The sequence below is a fragment of the Alosa pseudoharengus genome, unplaced genomic scaffold (genome assembly GCF_046254945.1).
Source record: "Alosa pseudoharengus isolate Yale_2024_CS ecotype anadromous, Long Island Sound unplaced genomic scaffold, YU_APseudo_1.1 YU_APseudo_1.1_scf_2, whole genome shotgun sequence".
NCBI classification, from domain to species: Eukaryota; Metazoa; Chordata; class Actinopteri; order Clupeiformes; family Clupeidae; genus Alosa; species Alosa pseudoharengus.
Genome location: NW_027468663.1, coordinates 5,446,496 through 5,471,365, shown reverse-complemented (window position 1 = coordinate 5,471,365; position 24,870 = coordinate 5,446,496). Strand labels below are relative to the sequence as shown.

The following is a 24,870-nucleotide window of genomic DNA, read 5'->3' as shown; positions in this document are numbered from 1 at the left end:
CTCTTGTCTTTGACCTGGTTTCATTAGCCCACACTAAATATCCTAACAGTTCCCTAACAAAGCTGATTAAACTGGTAATCTGCTCCTCCAGATTGCGTGTACTTTGCTTCCTCCTTTACAAAAATTAAGTTGGCTAGTTGCAGCTGTTAGGTCATATGAGTTCAGCTATGATCATTCATTATGATGTTGGTAGTTGTAGGCCTATGTGTGTGCGTGTGTGTGTGTGTGTGTGTGTGTGTGAGTGAGAGAGAGAGAGAGAGAGAGAGAGAGAGAGAGAGAGTAAGTGTGTGTGTGAGTGGCAATGTGCAGGCAAACAGATGGACTAAAATGGGAGGATTAAGAGGGATTTTGAGTGGTTGAAGGAGAGGTGATGATATTTAAAATAGAACGAGATAAAACAAAGCCATGCTTCTCAAAATAGACTGCTTGGAAAACTAAAAGATTCGGAGCGACAAGGTCAGGAAGGCTGTCGTGTAACAACTGGCAGCTGGGATGATAAGCCATCAGTGCCACTCAAATAGGTTTCCATCATGACAGATTTTAGCAAACATTATCATTATAGGGATTCTATTGTGACAGCCATTACAGGGATTCTATTGTGACAGCCAAAATTTTGTGACTCAAAATAATATCTCAGATTAATTGATCTCATGTTAAAAACAAATTTTGTGAAATTTGTTGAGAAAGCCACCCAGTGTAAGTATTAACTTCAAAACACTCAAATCTATACAGTACAGTAACATCTAGAAAAGAGGAAGACAATATGAGTCATGTGAAGACATTTGACTGGAAATCAAATATCAACTACTTTATGGTCATTTAATTATCCATCTGTCAGTACTGTCACCAAATGTAATGAAGCCTTTGCTAAGGTTCCTTTCTACAACAAATCGTTGAAATGATGGGTTCAGAACCTCAGAATGCACTCAGTGTTCTTTTTCTATCATTCATAATGGAGAGAGCAGTGGCAGACAGAAGCACGTACCTCTGAGTGCCCTCTCGGCTCCGCTAGCAGTGCGGCTGTCCTGAGGTGCCTTCTCTCTCTGAGGGGGTGTCCTGTCCTGTCCTGGCCTCAGAGTCGCTCATGTGTGTCTGACTTACAGCCTAGACCCGCTGCCTGAGAGGAGGGAGACAAAAGGACAATTAAAATGAGACACTTACATCTGTTGGTTGCCAAACAGAGACAGATGTTGATTATATCATAAGATAAGCATAGGCTCCTATAGGGCCTCTGATAGACTTGTTTGTTGAGACACATACAGACCATTTCAATTTGTTCCTGGAGGGTTTCCGGTTGAAGCATGTTAACCCAACATTGACACTTGGAAATGAAAATGAATCTGACTTAACCGTAATGTTCTACAAAATGTTGACTAAAATTTTTTGTTTGTCCCCAAATTGCCATTAGTTAGTTTTATTCTGTACCATCAGAAATGCCTTAGAAAAGTAAGTGTTTGTTTACGCCGTTGAAAGGGTCTATAGGTTCTGGCATATTTTAGCATTCTGTTCTTACAGCACTCACCATTGACAGCTTCTGTTTTGACCACATTGCAGGCGATTGCATCTATTATCATTTTAAAGCATACCTATTGTTATCTTTATAAGATGTTAAGTTATCTTGTAAATCAGTAGTATACATGATATAGGATTATAGGCTATGCCAGTACATATATGTAGAATAGAGATGCTGCACACCTAAAATAGTACATCGGTCCAAATGTCCAGGGAATTAAGCGAGGAAGGCAGAGTATAGACAGCCATGACCAGAGAGCTTTCACCATCGTCATTTAAGAAGAGAATACAATGCCCTAATGACAGCTGCCATCACCAGAACAAGTTCCACAGTTACATTAAGGGACTAGTCACTATGTACATGGCACTCCTGTGATCAGCTGGTGAGAGGAGAAGGCTAAAACCATACATGGAGTCCCAGCATATCCATAGACTATGCACTGCCATCACATTCCATAGGACCACCACTGTGGTAAGCTCAGGCTACTGACAATGTGATAGATCCCTGTTATCTTAAACAGTTCTTCCGCCTTGGGTCGGCATTTCTCACTTCCATTTACCACTTAAACACTATTCAGAGTATGGCAAAGCAATGGGGAGGCAGAGTGTTGGAAGCTATCAGTGTGGAAAGTCTTGCCACTTGTCACAGGTACTTAACCCCCGTTTATCTCATGAACTTTGGGCTGCTGGTGATGGCCTGAAGACCACCTGCGATTTCTTTAGCTTTCTATTAGTAAAATTTGAACTGTATTTGGTTATCAGTTCATAAAATGACTAAGTTTTGAACACCTTCTAGTCTCCAGAAAATCTTGATATGCTCAACATGAGTCACACTCAACATCACATTATCACTGTACATACAAATGCCATGTATATTTTCTGATATTTTAATGTTCTATATTGTTAACTTGAAATAGTTACCTTATTGTGACTGTGAGGGAAAAGGCATTTAGAAGTCTTAGCCTTAGACCATTTGCCAGTTGAGTCAACAGTGAGTTTGGAGCTGAGAGTGATGTGTATCTTTCACCACATGGTGATGGATGGCATTCTAAGGATAGCTGTCCAATGACTGAACCAAACAGACATACTCGAGACATCTGACCCACACAGCCAACCGCTGACTCTACACCACAGCAGAAATCTTGCATAAAATACATAAAATATTGATGCATACTGTAGCGGCACCATATAAATGTCACTAACGCTTTATTTATGTGAAGGGCAACCTTTTATGGGGCCAGGTCATGAGCTCCAGTTCATCCCACACACAGGCTAAAAGTCTGACCGCCTGGCGCAAGCTGTCCTCCTCAATCAGTGTGAGGCACTCAGCAGGAATTTCACAGGGTTATCTTTGTCCTCAAAGAAACAAAGCCATGTCAACAAGGCTGTGTCCGAGGGAGCATAGACGCTTTCACTCGCCAGTGGGCACTACAGGAGTGCCAGCGCTGCAGTGCCCTTGGCCTCACATTGGTCTGCCAGTGCTGGGTACGGTGCGGAGGGCTGAACAGCTCCGCTCTCTACTGCATCTTTTATTATCATTATCATCGTTTAAAGCACATCACCTGTGACAGGCTTCTGCCTGTGCTGCCTCACAGTTACCAACCGGCTAATCTCCACGACTCCATGCTCTTTATATAGCTGCTGACACAGGGCACATCTCTTACTGGCGTACGGCTCCTGTAAAGTTGGGTCTATTACCACTAAACACAATATGTTAACTATGTTGCACATTAGCTGCTCGTAAGCTCTGCGGGTAATTGACACCACACATGGTGTTCTTTTCATTTAGATCACCTTTCCGGAATCCTGCAACCCCATATACACAAACAGAATACATCATTTGGTATGTCAGTGGGACATTTTATCTTTGCAACACTATGATAATGGTGTTTTACACTTAGATATAAACATAATGTGAAAACAAAACACACATTGTTCACGGAGTTGAGCAGTGACCTAAAATGCATTATATCTATTAATCTATCATAGACCTTAAAAGGATCCACTTGCAAACTATTGACACAATTTTAATTATTTAGTTTTTGTTTTAATGAAACATATATTTCCAAAAGATACAATTATTGAATCTGAGATGACAAATATTACTGATCACTAAACTGACATATCTCCCCCATAGATTGTAAATACATGATTAATAAAAAAATAAATGATAAATATAAAACAAAGATTATGGCAAACATAACAATGTTTGAATGGCACTCAGGGTCAGTGTGAATCAACCTAAATCACCATCACTTCCCTTACAATAGAGTTTATTACAGAATATAGTATAATATACAATATAATATCAGAATACAGTATAATAGACAATATAATATACATCAAAGTACCCATCCAAATCCATCTCTGACTCTTATGGATATTTGTATTTGGAGAAACATGACTGCGTCAGTGTAGAAAAGATGCACATCACCTCATGGCAGTGGGAGCCTTATATGGAGCAGGAGGAAATCTGATCCCCTGTTCATTTCTTTACCGTTCTTTGTCACTAATACCCACCCGTCCCACACCCTATGGTACCCCAACCCAACTCAGACACAATAACATTCCTGCCAACTGACATGCCATGGACAAATTTGGAGGAGGGATTTCCTTTATAAGGAGGAACAATGGTCCCAATCACGGAGGGTCATCACATTATCTGAAGGTAAGATATGAGGAGGAAGCTTGTGATTGTTATTCAAAAGGGGTATGTTTAATGACATTTAGAGGGGCATTTTAAGGGAGGAGCACAGTGAGAAGGCTCTAAGGATGCCACTCTACCCATGTGGGAATCATAGTGAGATAGTGAGATAGAGTGATTTGTTTTTCCTTCATAGGGCAAGCAAAGCATCACTCTTCTCTGCTGGAGTACACAGTATAAGGTAAGATCTCTTCTCTGAATTGTTATGTACTGCTCGTGTGAAGTCAACAATAGACAAGATTTGCAAGATTATATTTTACTGTAGTTCTACTGGAAAAGAATGGACAATAGAGTAATATGTTATTTTTTGATATAACTAATTATCAAAGTGGTAGCAAAGTGGCTAAATCTTCATTTCATTTTAAATCATCATTTTCATTTATCTATTAGAAACAAAAACAAATAAGTACAACACAGTGGAATTATAAGAATAATCAACATAAATCATGGTACTACATGGACAGCAGGGCAGGACGTGTGGCACTAATTTGAACATAGCTTACTGTACTCCTGAAGTTAAAGGTCTAAATCTTAGAGATGGAGTGGGTCTCTAGTCCCTCTGCTGCAGCAATGAGGAAGCAGAGGGCATCAGTTCAACCTGGATTATCAGGAAGTACCAGGACTGTAATGGGTGGCACAGGCTTTAAAGATCTGTCAGGCTCCCTCTGGTAATCCTTTCGCAAACAACAGACCATCTTATTTTGTTGTACAGATTGGAGTTGCCAGTCCGGGTCAGCATCCACCATGTCACAGATGGGAGACGCCGCCATGAAGGAGTTTGGACTAGCGGCTTCGTACCTGCGGAAGTCGGACCGTGAGCGTCTGGAGGCACAAACACGCCCCTTTGACATGAAGAAGGAGTGCTTTGTGCCTGACCCCGACGAGGAGTATGTCAAGGGTTCCATCGTCAGCAGAGACGGTGACACAGTCACTGTTGAGACTGCGAAGGGAAAGGTAGGTTTACCTCCCAAGGCAGTGAATGAAGCACACCAGACACAATAAACAAGACACGTCTTCCAACAAAAAGACACAAAAAAAAACAAAAATAATACCATTGATTCCAGTAGCCAGGTTAATGCAGCTGTATCACATAAAGTAGTTAGGAAGAGCAGTATTCCACTGTCCACTCAATCATGAGCAGTGCAGCTTGATCTGCAATTCTACGATCCTACCCACTGTTGACGACAACTGTACCTTTCCTACAGACTGTAACTGTGAAGGAAGCAGATGTCCTTCCTCAGAACCCGCCAAAGTTTGATAAAATTGAAGACATGGCGATGTTCACCTTTCTTCACGAGCCTGCTGTGCTGTTTAACCTCAAAGAGCGTTATGCAGCATGGATGATTTACGTGAGTCCCCACTTCATTTCAGAATTTTGTAGCATCCATGCCATAAAAGCACTGTGAGGCCATTTAAACTTACTCTGTCTCTCCTTTTCAGACCTACTCTGGGCTCTTCTGTGTCACTGTCAACCCCTATAAGGCCCTGCCAGTCTACAATCAGGAGGTGGTTGTTGCCTACAGAGGCAAGAAGAGGAGTGAAGCTCCTCCCCACATCTTCTCCATCTCTGATAACGCCTACCAGTACATGCTCACAGGTAACTTTCTCGCTGAGCAAATAGAAACTACAAAAGACAGATCACACAAGATCCCAGTCCACTGTAGGACTAAATTTTTGTATGCACTCTGTGCATGTAAAAATGTGCTATATAAATAAAAGTGACTTGACTTGACATTGTTTTCAAATTCCAATTTATACACAACATGTGTCCCAGGAGAGGCCATAATAGGCATCCCATGGTGACATCCCATAAGTACTGGGAACCCATTTGGGGGCACTGCTGTTGTTCCTGACATACTCACTATGTCATTCTCTCTCTCAGACAGGGAGAATCAGTCTGTTCTTATCACGTGAGTAATGCACTATGTATCAAACATTAAGAGTACTTCCATTTAATAAACCACTTAACGTTAACACATATTAACAAAATGAATGATAGAACTATTATTTGTACTTAACCCAAAATTAAGTTAAGTACCAAACATGGTACTACCATACCATGTTATAAAATGCATTTTAAAGCTTGTTTAACACACATGCATAATGTTCTGATATACACATGACAAACGTTAACACCCTTCCATGACTTGTTAAGCATTATGTACCAGAGATGTGTTCTGCATCAATTTACTAAAATGTGTGTGGGAGTGACATTAAATGAAGCGAATATTTTTTTCTTCAGCAGCTGAGGTCATGTGTTTAGTAATGAGAACAAATGTGTCTTCCTCACCTCAGTGGAGAATCTGGTGCTGGGAAGACTGTCAACACAAAGAGAGTCATTCAGTACTTTGCCAGCATTGCTGCAGCTGGATCCTCTTCAAAGAAGGATGCAAGCTCTGAGAAAAAGGTAAATATGTTGTATAAATGGACGATGTGAGGGCCACGTCACACCTCTGGCTGAATAATAATAACAATCTATGACATCTCATTTCAGGGAACCCTGGAGGATCAAATCATCCAGGCTAACCCAGCTCTTGAGGCCTTTGGTAATGCCAAAACTATCAGAAATGACAACTCCTCAAGATTTGTAAGTGAATGTCAATCAGTTGACTGAGAACACCAATAAATAAGGCACACATTTAAGTGAAAATTATATATAGATATTTTGATAGAAAACAAATCTGAATTCTAACAGCAATCATTCACATACAGAATATTATGTGAACTAATCAATTTTGTGTGCACTGTACATTTATGCATTTAAGCATTGAGCATATATTTTTGTCCTTCAGGGAAAATTCATCCGAATTCATTTTGCTGCCAGTGGAAAATTGGCTTCTGCTGACATTGAGACCTGTAAGATGCTATTACAACAGTACAGCAGTAATGTTTTTACAGATAGTCCTTTTTTATGACTGGAAAGCTCATTCTGTTTTTATCAACCTTTCTAGACTTGCTAGAGAAGTCCCGTGTCACTTTTCAGCTGAAGGCTGAGAGAGATTACCACATTTTCTATCAAATCCTGTCTCAAAAGAAACCTGAGCTGCTAGGTGAGTCATTGTTGATTGATGCTTTATTGCTTTAAATTAATTAGAATTGAATATTGTAATTTAAACTGTATATCATAAGAATATCACAAGAATATTATAAGAATATTATAATAGTCAAACTCTTTTCTTTTCTCCCTGCACTATAGAAATGCTGCTCATCACCAGCAACCCCTATGACTACGCCTTCATCTCCCAAGGAGAGACGACCGTAGCCTCCATCAATGATGCGGAGGAGCTTGTTGCCACTGATGTGAGCAAACTCATTAACAAAGTTTACAGTAGCTAATATACACGTAGATGTCATTGGTTCAAAGAGGACCAGGTTTATATCCTGGTTAATATCCTTACAGGAAGCTTTTGATGTCCTGGGCTTCACTGTGGAAGAGAAGAACAGCATTTACAAGCTGACTGGTGCCATAATGCACTATGGCAACATGAGGTTCAAGCAGAAGCAGCGTGAGGAGCAGGCAGAGGCCGATGGCACTGAGGGTGAGTTTGACTCACTGACTGGTACCTCATGAGTTTAAAGGTTCCAATCAGTTCCAAAGACGTTAAAGGTTCACGGTCTATAAAAGTTTCCTTTTCAAATCCACAGATTGCGACAAATCAGCATACCTGATGGGCCTGAACTCTGCTGACCTCATCAAGGGTTTGTGTCACCCGAGGGTCAAAGTAGGCAACGAGTGGGTCACTAAGGGCCAGAATGTCCAACAGGTGAGCAGCAAAAAATTAAATGAATGACGACTACTGAAGTCTGGGCATTTGAATTCATGTGAAATCATTGACACCCTTTTGCAGGTGTACTATGCCATGGGTGCACTGGCTAAGGCAGTGTATGAGAAGATGTTCTTGTGGATGGTGGTGAGAATCAACCAGTCCCTGGACACCAGACAACCTCGTCAGTACTTCATAGGAGTGCTGGACATTGCTGGTTTTGAAATCTTTGATGTGAGTTTTTATATAGGAACAACAATTCAGTGTTAAAAATACTTTGAGTGCTATTAATGAGAACACTCTCATTGTTCTCAGATTGTTCAGATTGTGCTCAATCGCTTCTTCATTAGCATAGTGACCTACTGACCAAACCATTTATGTTGCAGTACAACACGTTTGAGCAACTATGCATCAACTTCACCAATGAGAAGCTGCAACAGTTTTTCAATCATCACATGTTTGTGCTGGAGCAAGAAGAGTATAAGAAAGAAGGAATTGAGTGGACATTTATAGATTTTGGAATGGACTTGCAAGCTTGCATTGACCTCATTGAAAAGGTTTGTGCCAACAATAGATCAACACATCAAAAAGTCAATTCTCACTGTAATAAGACCAACTTTGGGATCTGGTTATACTTAACTGTCAGGGACGTAAAGTTAACTTACTAATACTGTTTTCTTTTCAGCCTATGGGTATCATGTCCATCCTTGAAGAGGAGTGCATGTTCCCTAAGGCCAGTGATGCTACATTTAAAGCAAAGCTTTATGACAACCATCTGGGGAAATCCAACAACTTCCAGAAGCCAAGAGTAGTGAAAGGAAAACCAGAGGCCCATTTCTCCCTGGTTCACTATGCTGGCACTGTGGACTACAACATCTGCAACTGGCTGGTGAAGAACAAGGACCCTCTGAATGAGACGGTTGTTGGACTTTACCAAAAGTCTACCGTGAAACTCCTGTCAATGCTCTTTGCAAACTATGCTGGAGCTGAGTCAGGTAATATTGAAAGTGTAATGGCCTTAGTCCAAACTTTACAACAGTATGTAGACTGGAACAGAGATAGTTAAAGCAAAGCTTTTTTTTTAGTAATCAAGGATCTTTGACTGTAATACAGGTTTTTGTTAATATTTTTCTCTGTATTACATTTCAGATTCTGGTGGAAAGGGCAAAAGTGGTGGAGGAGCAAAGAAGAAGGGCTCCTCTTTCCAAACGGTGTCTGCTTTGCACAGGGTACGAAAGCTATCCATAATCAAACAACATTTGCTGGCTTTCAAATGTGATAATCTTAGATTCAGTTTGACATGGAGTCTAATCTGTTACAGGAAAACCTGAACAAGTTGATGACGAACCTGAGGTCCACTCACCCCCACTTTGTGCGCTGCCTCATCCCCAATGAGACCAAGACTCCAGGGGCCATGGACAACCCCTTGGTGATGCACCAGCTGCGCTGTAACGGTGTGCTGGAAGGCATCAGGATCTGCAGGAAGGGCTTCCCCAACAGGATTCTGTACGGGGACTTCAAACAGAGGTGACAATTCTCTCAGGGGGAGAACTGGAGTTCTTACAAATAAGGGATAAAATGTGTTGATATCAGATTATAATCCTTCCTTTTACTACTTTTATGTTGTAGATATCGCATCCTGAACCCAGCAGCAATTCCAGATGGGCAGTTTATTGATAGCAAAAAGGGGGCAGAGAAATTACTCGGATCTCTTGAAATTGACCACAGTCAGTACAAGTTTGGCCACACAAAGGTAAAAACATGACCATAACATTTTATCAGTGTAGGATGCATTCATGTATGAATACAATCGAACCATGTATAAATATAATTCATAAACAGGTTGCACAAACCATTAACATAGAACTGAATCTCATTTGTAACTCATAAATATCATTTAGGTGTTCTTCAAGGCTGGACTGCTTGGTCTACTGGAAGAAATGAGAGATGATCGACTGGCACTCATTATAACAGGAATACAAGCTAAATCGAGGGGAGTTCTTGCAAGACTTGAGTTCCAGAAGATTGTTGAGCGCAGGTTAGAATTCCACAATGTGTGCACTGTTTCAATAAACTGATCACACCATGTTAATTTTACAGGGTTGTAGTATGACCGTGGGTCATTATTGAAAATCTGTTGAACTTGCTCTACAGGGATGCCTTACTTGTTGTACAATGGAATGTGCGTGCTTTCATGGTGGTCAAGAATTGGCCGTGGATGAGGCTGTTCTTTAAGATCAAGCCCTTGCTGAGGTCAGCTGAAGCTGAGAAGGAGATGGCCAACATGAAGGAAGAATTCCTAAAGCTAAAAGAAGCCTATGCAAAATCTGAAACTCGTAGAAAGGAGCTAGAGGAGAAAATGGTCTCTCTTCTCCAAGAAAAGAATGATCTCCAGCTCCACGTTCAGGCAGTAAGTTATCTACGTATTTTTCTTTTTACTGTATGAAAATAATGCTACATGACCTAAAGACAATTTTTTTCTGTCATTCATTCAGGAACAAGATAATCTTTGTGATGCTGAAGAGCGATGTGACCAACTGATTAAGCATAAGATTCAAATGGAGGCCAAAATCAAAGAGCTGACCGAGAGAGTTGAGGACGAGGAGGAGATGAATGCTGAGCTGACTGCTAAGAAGAGGAAGCTGGAGGATGAGTCCTCTGAGCTCAAGAAGGACATTGATGACCTAGAACTCACCTTGGCTAAAGTGGAGAAAGAAAAGCATGCCACTGAGAACAAGGTTTGTCTCTCTGTTTGTGTGTGTATTTGGTGGAAGGGTGTCTATGAAGAGTTGTTTTTTTAGGAAACACAATATCTGGTATTATTTTCTGATTTCTGGTACTAAATTTACTTTATAATTTCAGGTCAAAAATCTGACTGAAGAAATGGCAGGCCTTGATGAAATCATTGCCAAGCTGACCAAGGAAAAGAAAGCTCTGCAAGAGGCACATCAGCAGACTCTAGATGATCTGCAAAGTGAGGAAGACAAAGTCAACACCCTCACCAAGGCTAAAGCCAAGCTGGAGCAGCAAGTGGATGATGTGAGTATTTCAGACTACACTCCTTTAATATTTATGGAATATGATACTTACAATCATATAAACAAAAGACCTTAAAAGGCATACTATGTCATCATCATCACCATCACTTCTATCATTGCAACTAGCTTGAGGGCTCTCTGGAGCAAGAGAAGAAGCTGCGAATGGACCTGGAAAGAGTCAAGAGAAAGTTGGAGGGTGACTTAAAGTTATCCCAGGAGAGTGTCATGGATTTGGAAAATGACAAACAACAATTGGAGGAGCGCCTGAAAAAGTAAATTGAGTACCATATTTACATTTGTGCCTATACAAACAGAAAGAATATAAACCTTCATTGTGAATAATGAGACTAAATATGCTTACAGGAAGGACTTTGAAATCAGCCAGCTCAATGCAAAGGTAGAAGATGAGCAAATTATCAGCATTCAGCTCCAGAAGAAAATGAAAGAGCTGCAGGTTATTACACAACAGACAACCATACTGTGAAACAATTATACTCTAAACAAACAAAACTACAGGGTGACAAAACTTGATTTAACTATGTATGATCATCATCTCCCAGGCCCGTATAGAGGAGCTGGAGGAAGAGCTTGAGGCAGAGCGAGCTGCCAGGGCTAAAGTGGAGAAACAGAGAGCAGACCTGGCCAGAGAGCTGGAGGAGATCAGTGAGAGGCTGGAGGAGGCTGGAGGTGCCACTGCTGCCCAGATTGAGATGAACAAGAAGAGGGAGGCTGAGTTCCAGAAGCTCCGCAGAGACCTTGAAGAGGCCACTCTGCATCACGAAGCTACGGCCGCCACCCTGAGGAAGAAACAAGCCGACAGCGTAGCTGACCTGGGAGAGCAGATAGACAACCTGCAGAGAGTCAAGCAGAAGCTGGAGAAGGAGAAGAGTGAACTCAGGTTGGAGCTGGATGATGTGGTCTCCAACATGGAACATGTTGTGAAGACAAAGGTATGATAGTATTTTCGTTGCATTATAATTATTATTATTATCATTTAGAAATAAACTGATGCTAATAAAATGTTCCATAATTCAAGGCAAATCTGGAGAAGGCCAACAGAACATTAGAAGATCACATGAGTGAATACAAGGTTAAATTTGAAGAGGGTCAACGCAATATTAATGATTTCACCATGCAAAAGGCAAAGCTGCAAGCTGAAAATGGTACCAAACATTTCTTCTTCCTGTTTCCATTCTCTTCTTTTCATCCAACACTAGAAAGCATATGTTAAATTGTATATTACTATCAACAGGTGAGCTTACTAGACAGTTGGAGGAAAAGGACTCTCTAGTTTCTCAGCTGACCAGAAGCAAGCAGTCCTATACCCAACAAATTGAGGATCTCAAAAGACAACTAGAAGAGGAAGTCAAGGTATGAAAAAGAGTCATTACTCTCTCTGTCTCTAAGACACACACACACACACACACACACACACACACACACACACACACAAAACCATACAGAAGAACATACATTTCCTTATCCATCCTTCTGTTACATTTTGATGTGTTATGTTCTTTTCATATGCCATCAACTATATGAACCACTTGCCAGGCCAAGAATGCTCTTGCTCATGCAGTGCAGTCTGCTCGCCATGACTGTGACCTGCTCAGAGAGCAGTATGAGGAGGAGCAGGAGGCCAAGGCAGAGCTGCAGAGATCCATGTCCAAGGCCAACTCTGAAGTGGCTCAGTGGAGAACCAAGTACGAAACTGATGCCATCCAGAGGACCGAGGAACTGGAGGAGGCAAAGTAAGGAAATTTTACCCAGAAAGTTGACTTTTTTCTAACAAAGTTCTCCTCTCCTGACAGCTAAGCTTTTTGTTGGTATTATGTTTCACTTATAATGTAAGACGAACAAAAAGTTTGTCTGTTTGCTGAACAAGCTACTTTAAAAACAGTGATTACTTGTGCTTGAGTGAAAACATCATAGTATCAAAACTTTTCCCATGTCACTCTTAACCTCCCAGGAAAAAATTAACTCAGCGTTTGCAAGATGCTGAGGAGGCTGTTGAAGCTGTTAATGCAAAATGTTCTTCTTTGGAGAAGACTAAACACAGGCTCCAAAATGAGATTGAAGATCTCATGGCGGACATAGAGAGAGCTAATGCTGCTGCTGCTGCCTTAGACAAAAAGCAAAGGAACTTTGACAAGGTACAGAGAACACTGATCATTGTAAAAAGTGATGTGATAAGGAGCACTGCATGTTAAATACACGACAATTTCCAATTTAGGTCTTGTCAGAGTGGAAGCAGAAGTATGAGGAGTCCCAGACAGAGCTGGAGAGCTCCCAGAAGGAGGCCAGGGCTTTGAGCACGGAACTCTTCAAACTGAAAAACTCCTATGAAGAATCTCTGGATCACTTGGAGACAATGAAGAGAGAGAACAAGAACCTCCAAGGTAACACAAAAGTCATAAGAAGGACAAACAACATTTCTCAACTAACAGTGATGGACTTTTTCTGAATGGTGCAATGTATTATGTGGTCCTCAGAGGAGATCTCGGATTTGTCTGAGCAACTGGCTGAGGGAGGAAAGAGCATCCATGAACTTGAGAAAATAAGAAAGCAGTTGGAGCAGGAGAAGAGTGAGATCCAGTCAGCTCTAGAGGAGGCAGAAGTAAATATTTTTACATGAACTGAACAAAGTTGAACTACAGTAAATCATATCCTACAATGATATAGACATAGCATTTGTGATTTTGTTCTGTGCCCATATACATGCTTTCCAATCAACAGGCCTCTCTTGAACATGAGGAGGGAAAGATCCTAAGGGCGCAGCTCGAGTTCAATCAGATCAAGGCTGAAATGGAGCGCAAGATTGCTGAGAAGGATGAGGAAATGGAGCAGTCAAAGAGGAACCTTCTAAGAACTATCGAAACCCTTCAAAGCTCTCTGGAATCCGAGACCCGCAGCAGGAACGAGGCCCTCAGGATTAAGAAAAAGATGGAGGGCGACCTCAATGAGATGGAGATCCAGCTGAGTCAGGCCAACAGACAGGCAGCAGAGGCCCAGAAGCAGCTCAAGGCTGTTCAGGCTCATCTGAAGGTTCTTTTACACAATTTAATGACATAGGTGCCAAAACACACATACCAGAGCATGAAGTAACAATATACAACCTATGTGAGAAAACTGGGTTGGATTCTGTAATCAATAAATATAAATGTAGACGTCACATGCCACAAGTGTATTACCTTTGTACTTGCTATTTTATTAACAGATTTCATCTGCAACATGAATGATAATTAATTATATAAACATTTCCATTTCAGGATGCTCAACTTCAGCTTGACGAGTCTTTAAGAAGCAATGATGATCTGAAGGAGAACATTGCTATAGTGGAGAGGCGTAACAACCTGCTCCAGGCGGAACTGGAGGAGCTTCGCACCATGCTGGAGCAGACTGAGAGAGGCCGCAAGCTGGCAGAGCAGGAGCTGATGGACACCAGTGAGAGGGTGCAGCTGCTCCACTCACAGGTGAAGAAGGGTCCCTAGCACGGTGGTTCTCAAAGTGGGGTCCAGGGACAAAAGACCAAGTTACACACCTCCCAAAAAAACACGGGATAGTGGACTTGGGCACAACTTCGGAGAATTCCTAAAGGCATGCTTAATTTTTATGGTTATGAAGGGGTCCTCTGAAAAACAATTCTCCCCCAAAATGGGTCCTCGGAACTAAAAAAATTGAGAACCCCTGACCTAACCTATCTTAACAGATAGCAGAGGGAATCCAATCCTGACTGACTCAAGGAGTCCTGCCCTGGCTGACATAAAGCCAAATCAGTAGCCTATCTTATGCAAGTTTGAATCATCTAGGGCCTAGATTCTAGGCCATCTAGGTTGGAACCATATATCACAAAGTATGTTATACATACAGTGCTTACTTAATCATGTGTCCTTTGCTATTTATATCAAATCACTAACAATTGTGATTGTAGTTGCAAACTGCTATGAAATAAAATCACTTATAACAAGTTTATCCTCTACAGAACACCGGCCTTCTGAACCAGAAGAAGAAGCTGGAGAATGATACAACCCAGCTTCAGACCGAGGTGGAAGAGGCTGTTCAGGAGTGCAGGAATGCTGAGGAGAAAGCCAAGAAGGCCATCACTGATGCTGCCATGATGGCGGAGGAGCTGAAGAAGGAGCAGGACACCAGTGCTCACCTGGAGCGCATGAAGAAGAACATGGAGCAGACCATTAAGGACCTGCAGCACCGCCTTGATGAGGCAGAACAAATCGCCATGAAGGGGGGCAAGAAGCAAGTGCAGAAGCTGGAGGCTAGGGTAAGCATAGCAATCATTTATGATAAAACAAAACCATTTAGATGGCTACTTATCTATATAACTACTTACAGCATTTGCTACTGTGATGAACAGGTCAGAGAACTGGAGAATGAAGTTGAATCTGAGCAGAAGAAGAGCAGTGAAGCCATCAAAGGAATTCGCAAATATGAAAGACGCATCAAAGAGCTGACATACCAGGTCCTCTCATATGTCCTACTGACTGAAAAGCAACAAAATTGCATTTGATCAGAAATATTTTCCTAATGTTTTATCCTGTTCAATAAATGTTGTTTTGTTATTCTGCATTTCAAAAGACTGAAGAGGACAAGAAGAATCTCACCCGGCTGCAAGACCTGGTGGACAAGCTGCAGTTGAAGGTCAAAGCCTACAAGAGAACAGCAGAGGAGGCTGTAAGTATCATCCCCATCCACTTTCAGACTCTCTGTGTGTGTACCAGAATACTGTCTTCAGGTCAGCAGTCAATGTTAATTCATTACTGATGTTATGTGGCACATCACAGGAGGAACAGGCCAACATCAACATGGGCAAGTTCCGGAAGCTGCAGCATGAGCTGGATGAGGCTGAGGAGAGAGCCGACATCGCTGAATCTCAGGTCAACAAGCTGCGTGCCAAGAGCCGGGATGTGGGCTCTAAGGTTAGTGCAGCTGTTCAGACAGTGTTTCCCCTAGACATTTTCCCAGCAGCGGTGCTGTTAGTCGCAAAAAATTGTTAACCGAGCCAAGCTAGGGGGGGCATGCATACTGTAGTAGAGAAAACCCTGAAAGATCATTATTATCGCTTACTAAAACTGTGTCTATATTGACATGTGTATTTACCTGAGATAATCATATTGGAGAGAGGTATAAGGAAATACATATCTGTCTTGAGCAATGTTTATACAGGACAGCTTCTAAAGATAAGGATTCATATGGTGAAGAGAAAGCAGGACTGATCAATGGTCATTCTCAGCTATCTCAAATTTGTAATCCTAAATTAGATAAGGATAGTGTAAACCTGAGTGTTATTCATGGATTGATAAGCACTCTGCTGGTATGGTAATGTCATCCGAGGCCTGTTAATTCCCTTCCCTGAAAGAGAGACTAAATAACTAATAAGCCAGACTAATAAGCCAGTGGTCATCAAGATTGATGGCGGATGGAAGGCTAATGTTTATGTTACCAGTGATAACACAATGATGGCAAACATGGCAAACATATATTTCTCTACAGTATATCTCAAAGCTCATACTGCATGGCCTACAGAGAAATACAGTACAAGATGAGTCTTTGTGTACAATAAAAGAGAATATTGTGAAACTATATTAATTTTAGTTTTCCACAATCAATGCTATCAACTTTGGTTATTATTATTAGCCATCCACAAGATCTAAATAAAATGACATCAGAATGGACAGAGTGTTGCCATACCATCATCATTATGTTGGATTACTGAGGATAACTGGGATAAGTACTTGATAATTACTATCTAAGAGGCATGACAGATTTTAATAACACTTCATAGTCAATGTAATCAAAAGGCTTTAAAGGCAAGCTTGATGCTTTTTCTCTACGAAACTCCTCCTCGCTCGGTCTGAAGCTCTTTTCCTTTTCTTTGCATCTTCCGTCAAGGGTTTTCGCTGCTTCTTCGCTGGCTCTGCCATTATACACACGTTTGCAACAATCGCTAGCCTGCCTCTGTGCTGTATGCAGGATGTAAACTGATCCTGCTTCAGTCGGCGGGTATGATACACTGAACTTGCAAGCGGGATATTCTTCCTACAGGCAGTAGGGGCGGGCGAGAGAGTCTTCATTCGCCCTGTAATGAGTCATTTAACAATATACCGACTTACAAAGATGAGTAATTAACACAAAAACGTTGCCTGGTGTCCCTTTAATAAGGAATCCCTGCAGTGCCTAATCTAATTCTCTCTTTGTCTCCCTATATTGCTGCTGCTTGACCACCACAGAAAAGCCATGAGGAGGAGTGAAGCTCTCACATGCATTATTCCGAATCTGTGACATCACACAGTCTCTGCCTTGTGTTTCCTGTGTGTCTTGGAAACACCATAGAATAAAGATGTTCTGCATCACAGTCATTTGTGCTAAGTGTTTTTTACATCGGCAATTTCACATGAGCATGTGAAGACAAAGACAACTGATCATTCAGAGTATCAAGCAAGCCATACCTATAGTTTCAAGAGTCAAACCACTGCATAAAGAATTATATGTAAGTTATATGTGAATACACATACACATACACATACACACAAACACACACACACACACACACAATAATCAGATATAAAAAATATTAATTCCAAACTCATTCTCAATACTCCTGGTTTACTCAATTCCCAAATGTTTAGAGGTGTCTGATAAAAGAGGCAAAAACAGTGGTTAACATGCTTCTGTCCCAACATTTTTGAGATGCATCAAATTCAATTTGAATGTATTTCTTTAAAATAGCACAATTTGAAAGTTTCAACATTTTATATGCTATCTATGTTCTTTTTGGAACTAAACAATTGGTGTCTCTGCAGATGATCACATTCTGTTTTATTGACATTTTACACAGCATCCAAACTTTTTTTGGTAATGGGGTTTTATTTTCTTCAGTAACAGTACCATGGAGGCATGTTTAAGGAATACTCACTAAGAATACTCGGAATACTTGATTCAGATTTAATCAAGTTATTATATTAGATAATATGAACAAACCATGAACTTGGCAACCCTAAAACCTGCATATAACATCTTTTTCATTGTCATTATCCATTGTCAGGTCATGTTAATTGAAACCATTAATGTAACAATACGCAGCAATTTAGGTTTGATTTATACTGTAAGTAAAGGTTTAGTATATTGTTAGGAAGAGGCTTGGCCACAGCTCTTCGTTGTCTAGGGGTGTATACTACACACACTCGCAACGCAAACAAAACACAAACACAGAAAGACAGCTACCCTACACGCTAGCCCTATGTGTGGTGCACAAACTTGGAAGTAGGTCCTTACTGTGGTGTATGCGTATGAGCATGTCAGCTTGGCAGGAGAATCAGAGAGAGGTCACATACCTGTGGCATTCTCGCGCTCCCTGCCAGGTACTCTGATTCCTATAGCTGTACGGCCAATGGTTCTTCATCGTTCCAGTTTTATTTAATTTGATGGTGGTTATTCCAAAAAAAAAAGTCAAAACATGGTCCACAAATGGCGGCAACATGGGGGGGGACAAACAAGCCGTACAGTAGCTCCCGCTGAGCCTTGCAAACTAATTGTTGCCCAAAACCGCTTCCCGAAGGTGACGACAGGTGGGTGATTCTCATGAAGCTGTAGTGAACATGTCCGGGTCCTATTTTAAAAAAAAAACAATATTTTATTAATAGTAACTATTAGATTTTCTACGAAGACATTACAGAATACTATAGGGATATGTTTTTTATTAGCATTTTAACACAATCTCATAGCATTTTAACGAAAAATTATATATATATATATAGCATTTTAACGAAAAATCACGAAATGTGTCCGGATCCATTATTCTATTTTTATAAAAGTCCTTTTTGCATAAATTGAAGAAGATTATGTAAAGTTGTGTAAAAATGTCTTAACATTGATATTTATGGTATTTTGCAAAAGGAAATATTACATTTATAAAACTATTAAAACTATTGTGTTATAATAAATGTTCCTCATTATCGTAATGCAACTTAAAACTACATTGTTCCTTTAAATTAACAAGCAGACCCATGATGCATCACTTGGGACAAAAAGTTTAACATGGAATAAAGTTCAGTTGTTCTCTCTTCTCTCACATCATGATATTTGTGTTAATGTAATAGAATCTTACACTGGGGACTCTCATTACCGTTCTGCTGCGGTATTTCGGTAATGAGAGGTAATTCATTCAAAATGTAAGTCAGTGCTATCCCTACCATGTGACCCTAACCTATCCTAACACTATCTTTAGTATATCTTCACATATATATTGATGGCAAATGGTCATGTAAAGGAAAGATTTACATCTATCATTCCCAGTTATGTGGTCTGGGGAGAGGGCATCCCTCATATGAAAATGTAAGAATACTTTCACAGCAGGATATCACCCACAATATAGCATGCTACGCTTTTTAATCAGTGACAATTTTGATTGTGGTATTCTCGGGGCGTCCACGGTTTTCCCATGCATTTAGGTTTGCTGGCTTTTTAGACCAAAACATTTTACTGCTACCTTAAATTTGGATTTAGCAACAAATTAGAAATAATCGTACGGATATGGCATCAAATTATTTTTTGTCATGGGAACCTTGACACTAAGATCTGACACTGAGGGATTATTCAATATGCAGACATGACTGATGTCTTACCTCAGTGAATGCCAACATGTCTCCTCTGATAAGGTTGTCATCAGAATGTTTTGTTTAAAGGACAGGGCCATGATCCCTAGAGAGAGTGACAGAGACAAATGAGCATGTAGTGATCACCTGGCAAACACATGGCAAAGGTCTTGTCCTACTTGTCATAGGGTTCAAACAAATACTTAAGAAAAAAAAAAAAAATATATATATATTTTATATATGTATATATATATATATATATATATATATATATACCACTGGCTAGCTGGGTATTTAAAAGAAAGTCACTAGGCTGATTAATTTAGAACATTCAAACAGGAGCATATTTTTAGTATGCGAGAAATTAATTTCTTCAAATCTTTTATGATCTGGGTTACAGGTTAATGATAACAAGCCTAAATGCTAAACACTTAGGCTGAATCATAAATATATTATATATTGGACCTGCTTGGGCCTTTGCAGTGGTCAAAAAACAAAGAAACAAACAGAAAATCACAGTATATGAGGTTAAATTACTGGATGTTATTACAAGTACACAACATATATTAGTACCGTATACTGTAAGTCTTTTTCATTACAATTAATTTACAATACAACTAGTCTCATTATCATCACCTTGGCTTTTATAGGTCTAGTATGCAGGGTATTAGGACAGGGATATGTTAGCTTACTGTATAAACTACAATATTCAGTACACCTGAACTTAAGTACACTAAAAAGTTCAATTTGCTCCCCTAATAAAACGCTGTGTAATCAGTTTACTAACTTCAATATTCACATACTATTTGTTCGTCCTTACACACAGCATGGGAAAAATATAAAAAAAGTGCAAAATACTCAGCAAACACACTGGTTTCAGATACTGCCAACTAAACAATATGCCACACAACATATATTTTAAATATTAGCATACTGTTCTTAAGGCAAATTGTAATTGTAATTAGTAACTAACTAAAGTGTCATTATTATCTCCGTTCCAGTAAGTTCAGAGAGCTCTTTACCTTGTCGGCCCTGCAGCGTGCTGTCTGCTTGAATGACCCAAAGCTCTCAGCAGATCCCACACAGCCAAGGCCGGCAGGAGGGACTCAACTAAGATTCCTCAGTGTGAATTTTCACACTTCTGAATATAGGTCTTGAATTACATGACAGCACTAAGGAGCCCTGCCATGACTTATTGATCAAAGCAAGTATCTTGACAGGTGCTGTATTGTTCAGGCTTTCACTAGCCAAACAAATGGAGTATCCTTTCTTATATTACACGATTAACATGCTTTAACGTAAGTGTTGATGTGGTATTAAGATATGTGAGATGCATTTGCATTGACATATCACTCTTATTCTAACACCAGTGCATTTCATTGGAGACGTCCACCATATCCTGCACACCCTCGGTACTGCTAACAACTTTTGAGCAGAGCTCATTAACAACACTATGGACATTTTCCTGCACAAGTTGTCATGTCATTCCAACAGAAGAAAACATTTGTGTAAATACCTGGATTTACGTTTCAGACAGGGCTAAAGGGTCACTACAGAAATAGACAGAAGCCTGCCCCTTTTAAGTGTCCAGTGTTTAAATAGCCAAACAGTTACTTTGACGTTGATTCTGTCTTACCTTTCATCAGTTAATAGTAAAGTTAAAATATGTGAAATAGTATATTTATAACACATTTGGAAACATCTATAGTACAATAGAGGGCAATATAGGGGGTTTCAACATAGGAGAAAAAACATCTAATGTGAGTAGGATATAACAGTACAATAACTTGACTAAGGACACTAGACCTACTGTACGGTACATACAATCACTTGACTCATCTGCAACCCATTACCAGTACTCCTTAAATGGCACTGATGGCCTTGCCTCAGAGTTCCCTCCATGCAAGTCAATGATCAATGAAGGTGAAGCCACTTGCTCTTTCCATCAAGGGTTGGGGGATCCCTCCACTCAGAGTCACATTCCTGCCTCGTCTCAGGTAACCTTCATTGGTGCCTGTACTGTGGGGGGTCTAAATGGCTGGGGAAACCACTGTTGTCTGGGCCTCTCAACTCAGAAGCCATCTCATAGGGAGATAATGGGGGTGATGATTAAAGCTGGGTTTGACCCTTAAGGCAGGCCACATACGAGGTCACAATGCCACATATATCTGTGGTAAGGGACAGGAGGATGAGTGAACTGAAAGACTATAAATCTCATCACAGCTCTGGTGACAGACTCTAACATCTTGGCAGTTGCACTGACCTGCGACAGACACTTCCCCTGAAATGATATACAGTGTCTGCAAGTACACTACAAGAGACACATGCTCAAGGCAGTCTAACTGAATTCAAACGCAGACGCAAATCGATACAAAATATGACCGCCGCTCAGTCCTGCACATTCTCTCGCTTGTCAATTTGTCTCCATCTCCTACTCCAGCCCATACTCTTTAAACTTTTGTGTATGTACAGTAAATGAATATGTGCATAGTGTGTGTTTGTTTTTGTGTATATGTGTGCTTCTCTGTGTGTGTGCTTCTCTCTGTGTGTGTGTGTGTTCGCTTGTGAGTGTGTATGTGGGGGTAATGGTGTGTGTGTGTGTGTATGTGTATTTGTGCTTGCTTCCCTGCATATGTGTGTGTGTGCTTGTGGGTGTATTTATGTGCGTCTGTGTGTATGTGTGTGTGTGTGTGTGTGTGTGTGTGTGTGTGTGTGTGTGTGTGTGTGTGTGTGTGTGTGAGTGTGCACGTGCCTGTGTGTGTGTGTGTGTGTGTGTGTGCATGTGCATGTGCATGTGTACTATGTGTGTGTGTGTGTGTGTGTGTGCGTTTACTGTATGTGTGTGTGCATGTTTATCCGTGTGTGTGTGGATGGGTATGTGTGTTTACACTACCGTTCAAAAGCAACTGATCTCAGCTGGTATTCTGTCTATAATGGAGGGGAATGGAAATTTCGAAATGACCCCAAACTGTACTTTGACCGATAGTGTATGTGTGTGTGTGTGTGTGTGTGTGTGTGTGTGTGTGTGTGTGTGTGTGTGTGTGTGTGTGTGTGTGTGCGCGCACACGCATGCGTGCATGGGTGTGTGTGTGAGTGTGTGCGTGCCTGTGTGTGTGTGTGTGTGTGTGTGTGTGTGTGTGTGTGTGTGTGTGTGTGTGTAGCTGATATGGTCCCCCATGAACAAAATTCCAGGAAACTTGACATGCATTTGGAGGATGTCAAAATGATCCCACACTTCAAATTTCATGCAGTTTTGAACCTGACAGCCAAAGATACCTGGGATTACAACGCATAGTTTTTGCCTTTTCATTTTTAACTAGGTGGCACTGGCGCTACACCTCAAATGAGTGGATATGGGATGTGTTGACATGGCCCCTGGAGACCAAGATACCAAAATACTGTAATTTGGTCATCCTAGGCCCTACGGTTCTCGAGATTTTCACAGAAAGCTATTCACAGTCCCGGGAATCATTGACATAAAATTACTGAAGAAAAATCCGGAGGAAAAAGAAAAACTCTGACTAAACCCATATGACCGCCGTTTCGCTAGTGCGGCGTTCATAAAACCATCTGTTAATGTTACAATAAGGTCAATCACTTCAGGTGTCATATTTCTTATCTGAAACACTGATTGAATTGTATAGTCAAACAAGTAAGACACTTCACTCAGTTTACTAAACCCTTGTTTCATATTTTACTGCTTTGAAATGCAATCAAAAGCAGTTTCTTGTTTTGAAAGTAAATTACATTCAATCACTCCCAGTGGACAGTGTAAAAACAGACTTGTGCAGTGATTTAAGAAGACCCTTGGGGTCACTGGAGTGGGCCAGCTCAACAGGCCTGTCTCAGGCTCTTTATTTATGCCCACTGAGAAACAGATCACCTGTTCACGCTCATCCCACTCAAACAAAGACGGGGTTCCCGAGATCAAAGTGGCCAACAAGCTGCCCGTCTCTATCAGAGAGAGTGACCCCGCAAAAATTTCACAGGGTTATCTTTGTCCTCAAGGATAAAAGGAAGGAAACAATGCCATGTCAACAAGATGAGGCTGAGGATAGTGCTTTCATTGGCCATTTAGTCACTTGTGGAGAATGAGCCAGCGGCGACCTTGGCCTTGCCTAAGACCTCAACAAGGAACAGCTGCAACTCCCCTGCTGCTGCAAATGCTCCTTCTGACGCTTGCATCACACACTGCCAATCGGGGGAGGCTCAAACTAATTTCTGACACTGATAGTGTTATTAATCCTCTGTCCCCACTGGCCATTTCAGCTATGGATTTACAGGCTGGGGATGCATGAGATGGACCTGCATTAACATATCACTCATGCTATGACACCATTGCTTTTCATTGCATGAGGCTACTAGACTCTGGAACGTCTGGGCCTTGCTATCAACTTTTGAGTAGAACAAAAATACATGGATGGAAATAGGTGGTTTACAGCACAGCAAGTATGCATGGCAAACCACCTGAAAAAACATTTGTGCAAATACCCGAATTTACGTTTCAGACAGGGCCAAAGGGTCATCACATAAATAGTTTATGTAATGGTGATGTTGTGTCATGAAATGCATGGCATCTACCTAATAAGGAGGAATGCTGAGTGGTGCTGATGAGACAGTCTGAAACCGCACCCTGTTCCCCTCCCTCTGTCTCAGTTGAACTTATCCAGCCCATTATTCCTCCCAGCTTTGGCCCAGCCTATTGTCTGCCAAAGGGCAAGTACACAACACCTAGAAACCCATCCCTCTGACAAATAGGACTCTTCTTTTCTAATCCACCACACTAATACCTTAGGTCTATTGCCATATTTGAAAACCAGCGTTTCTATATAAAGAGACACCAGACTGAAGACAAAGAACAGAAATCGTCAATTTCATCCAGGTAAGATCATGGAGGCTGCCTTTTCTGTATGATGGGGGAACCATAGCATACCAACGGGCCAGGCTATTTCTTAATTTGAATGCAAATTGAGGGATTGTCATGATGCCTATATATTGTCATCAATTGTGTACTTGATTATGCACAGGGTTACCTGTTTATTTTTGATCATACTCTGAACAAAAATTTAAGTGCATCTTGCTTAACTGTTTTTCTTCATTTTTACAGGGTCAGTCACACATTTTTATCTTCTCAAGGTGAAAGGACAACTGGTGAGTTTTAATTTAAAATCTAATATAATGATAAACAAACTCATGAAAATATTCATAATAAGGACTCCAATCTCTTTTCCACAGACACAAAG

The 24,870-nt window shown here is 40.8% G+C and overlaps 1 protein-coding gene across 1 annotated transcript; it reads left to right on the top strand.

The window, feature by feature from the left end:
- Positions 1 to 4,945: 4,945 nt before the first annotated feature.
- LOC143133676 (myosin-7-like) lies at positions 4,946 to 17,388 on the top strand. Its single transcript, XM_076293473.1, has 37 exons — positions 4,946 to 5,170; positions 5,422 to 5,565; positions 5,657 to 5,813; positions 6,099 to 6,126; positions 6,512 to 6,623; positions 6,711 to 6,803; positions 7,009 to 7,072; positions 7,168 to 7,266; positions 7,413 to 7,516; positions 7,617 to 7,755; positions 7,862 to 7,980; positions 8,065 to 8,214; positions 8,367 to 8,537; positions 8,666 to 8,975; positions 9,130 to 9,209; positions 9,302 to 9,507; positions 9,610 to 9,733; positions 9,882 to 10,018; positions 10,135 to 10,390; positions 10,476 to 10,718; positions 10,843 to 11,019; positions 11,145 to 11,290; positions 11,382 to 11,472; positions 11,579 to 11,968; positions 12,055 to 12,181; positions 12,271 to 12,389; positions 12,573 to 12,769; positions 12,988 to 13,171; positions 13,252 to 13,417; positions 13,511 to 13,635; positions 13,755 to 14,063; positions 14,288 to 14,491; positions 15,001 to 15,297; positions 15,391 to 15,495; positions 15,612 to 15,707; positions 15,818 to 15,952; positions 17,264 to 17,388. Exons 1-37 carry the CDS (start codon positions 4,961 to 4,963, stop codon positions 17,282 to 17,284), a joined length of 5,835 nt encoding a protein of 1,944 aa, XP_076149588.1. The 5' UTR covers positions 4,946 to 4,960; the 3' UTR covers positions 17,285 to 17,388.
- The last annotated feature ends 7,482 nt before the right edge of the window (positions 17,389 to 24,870 follow it).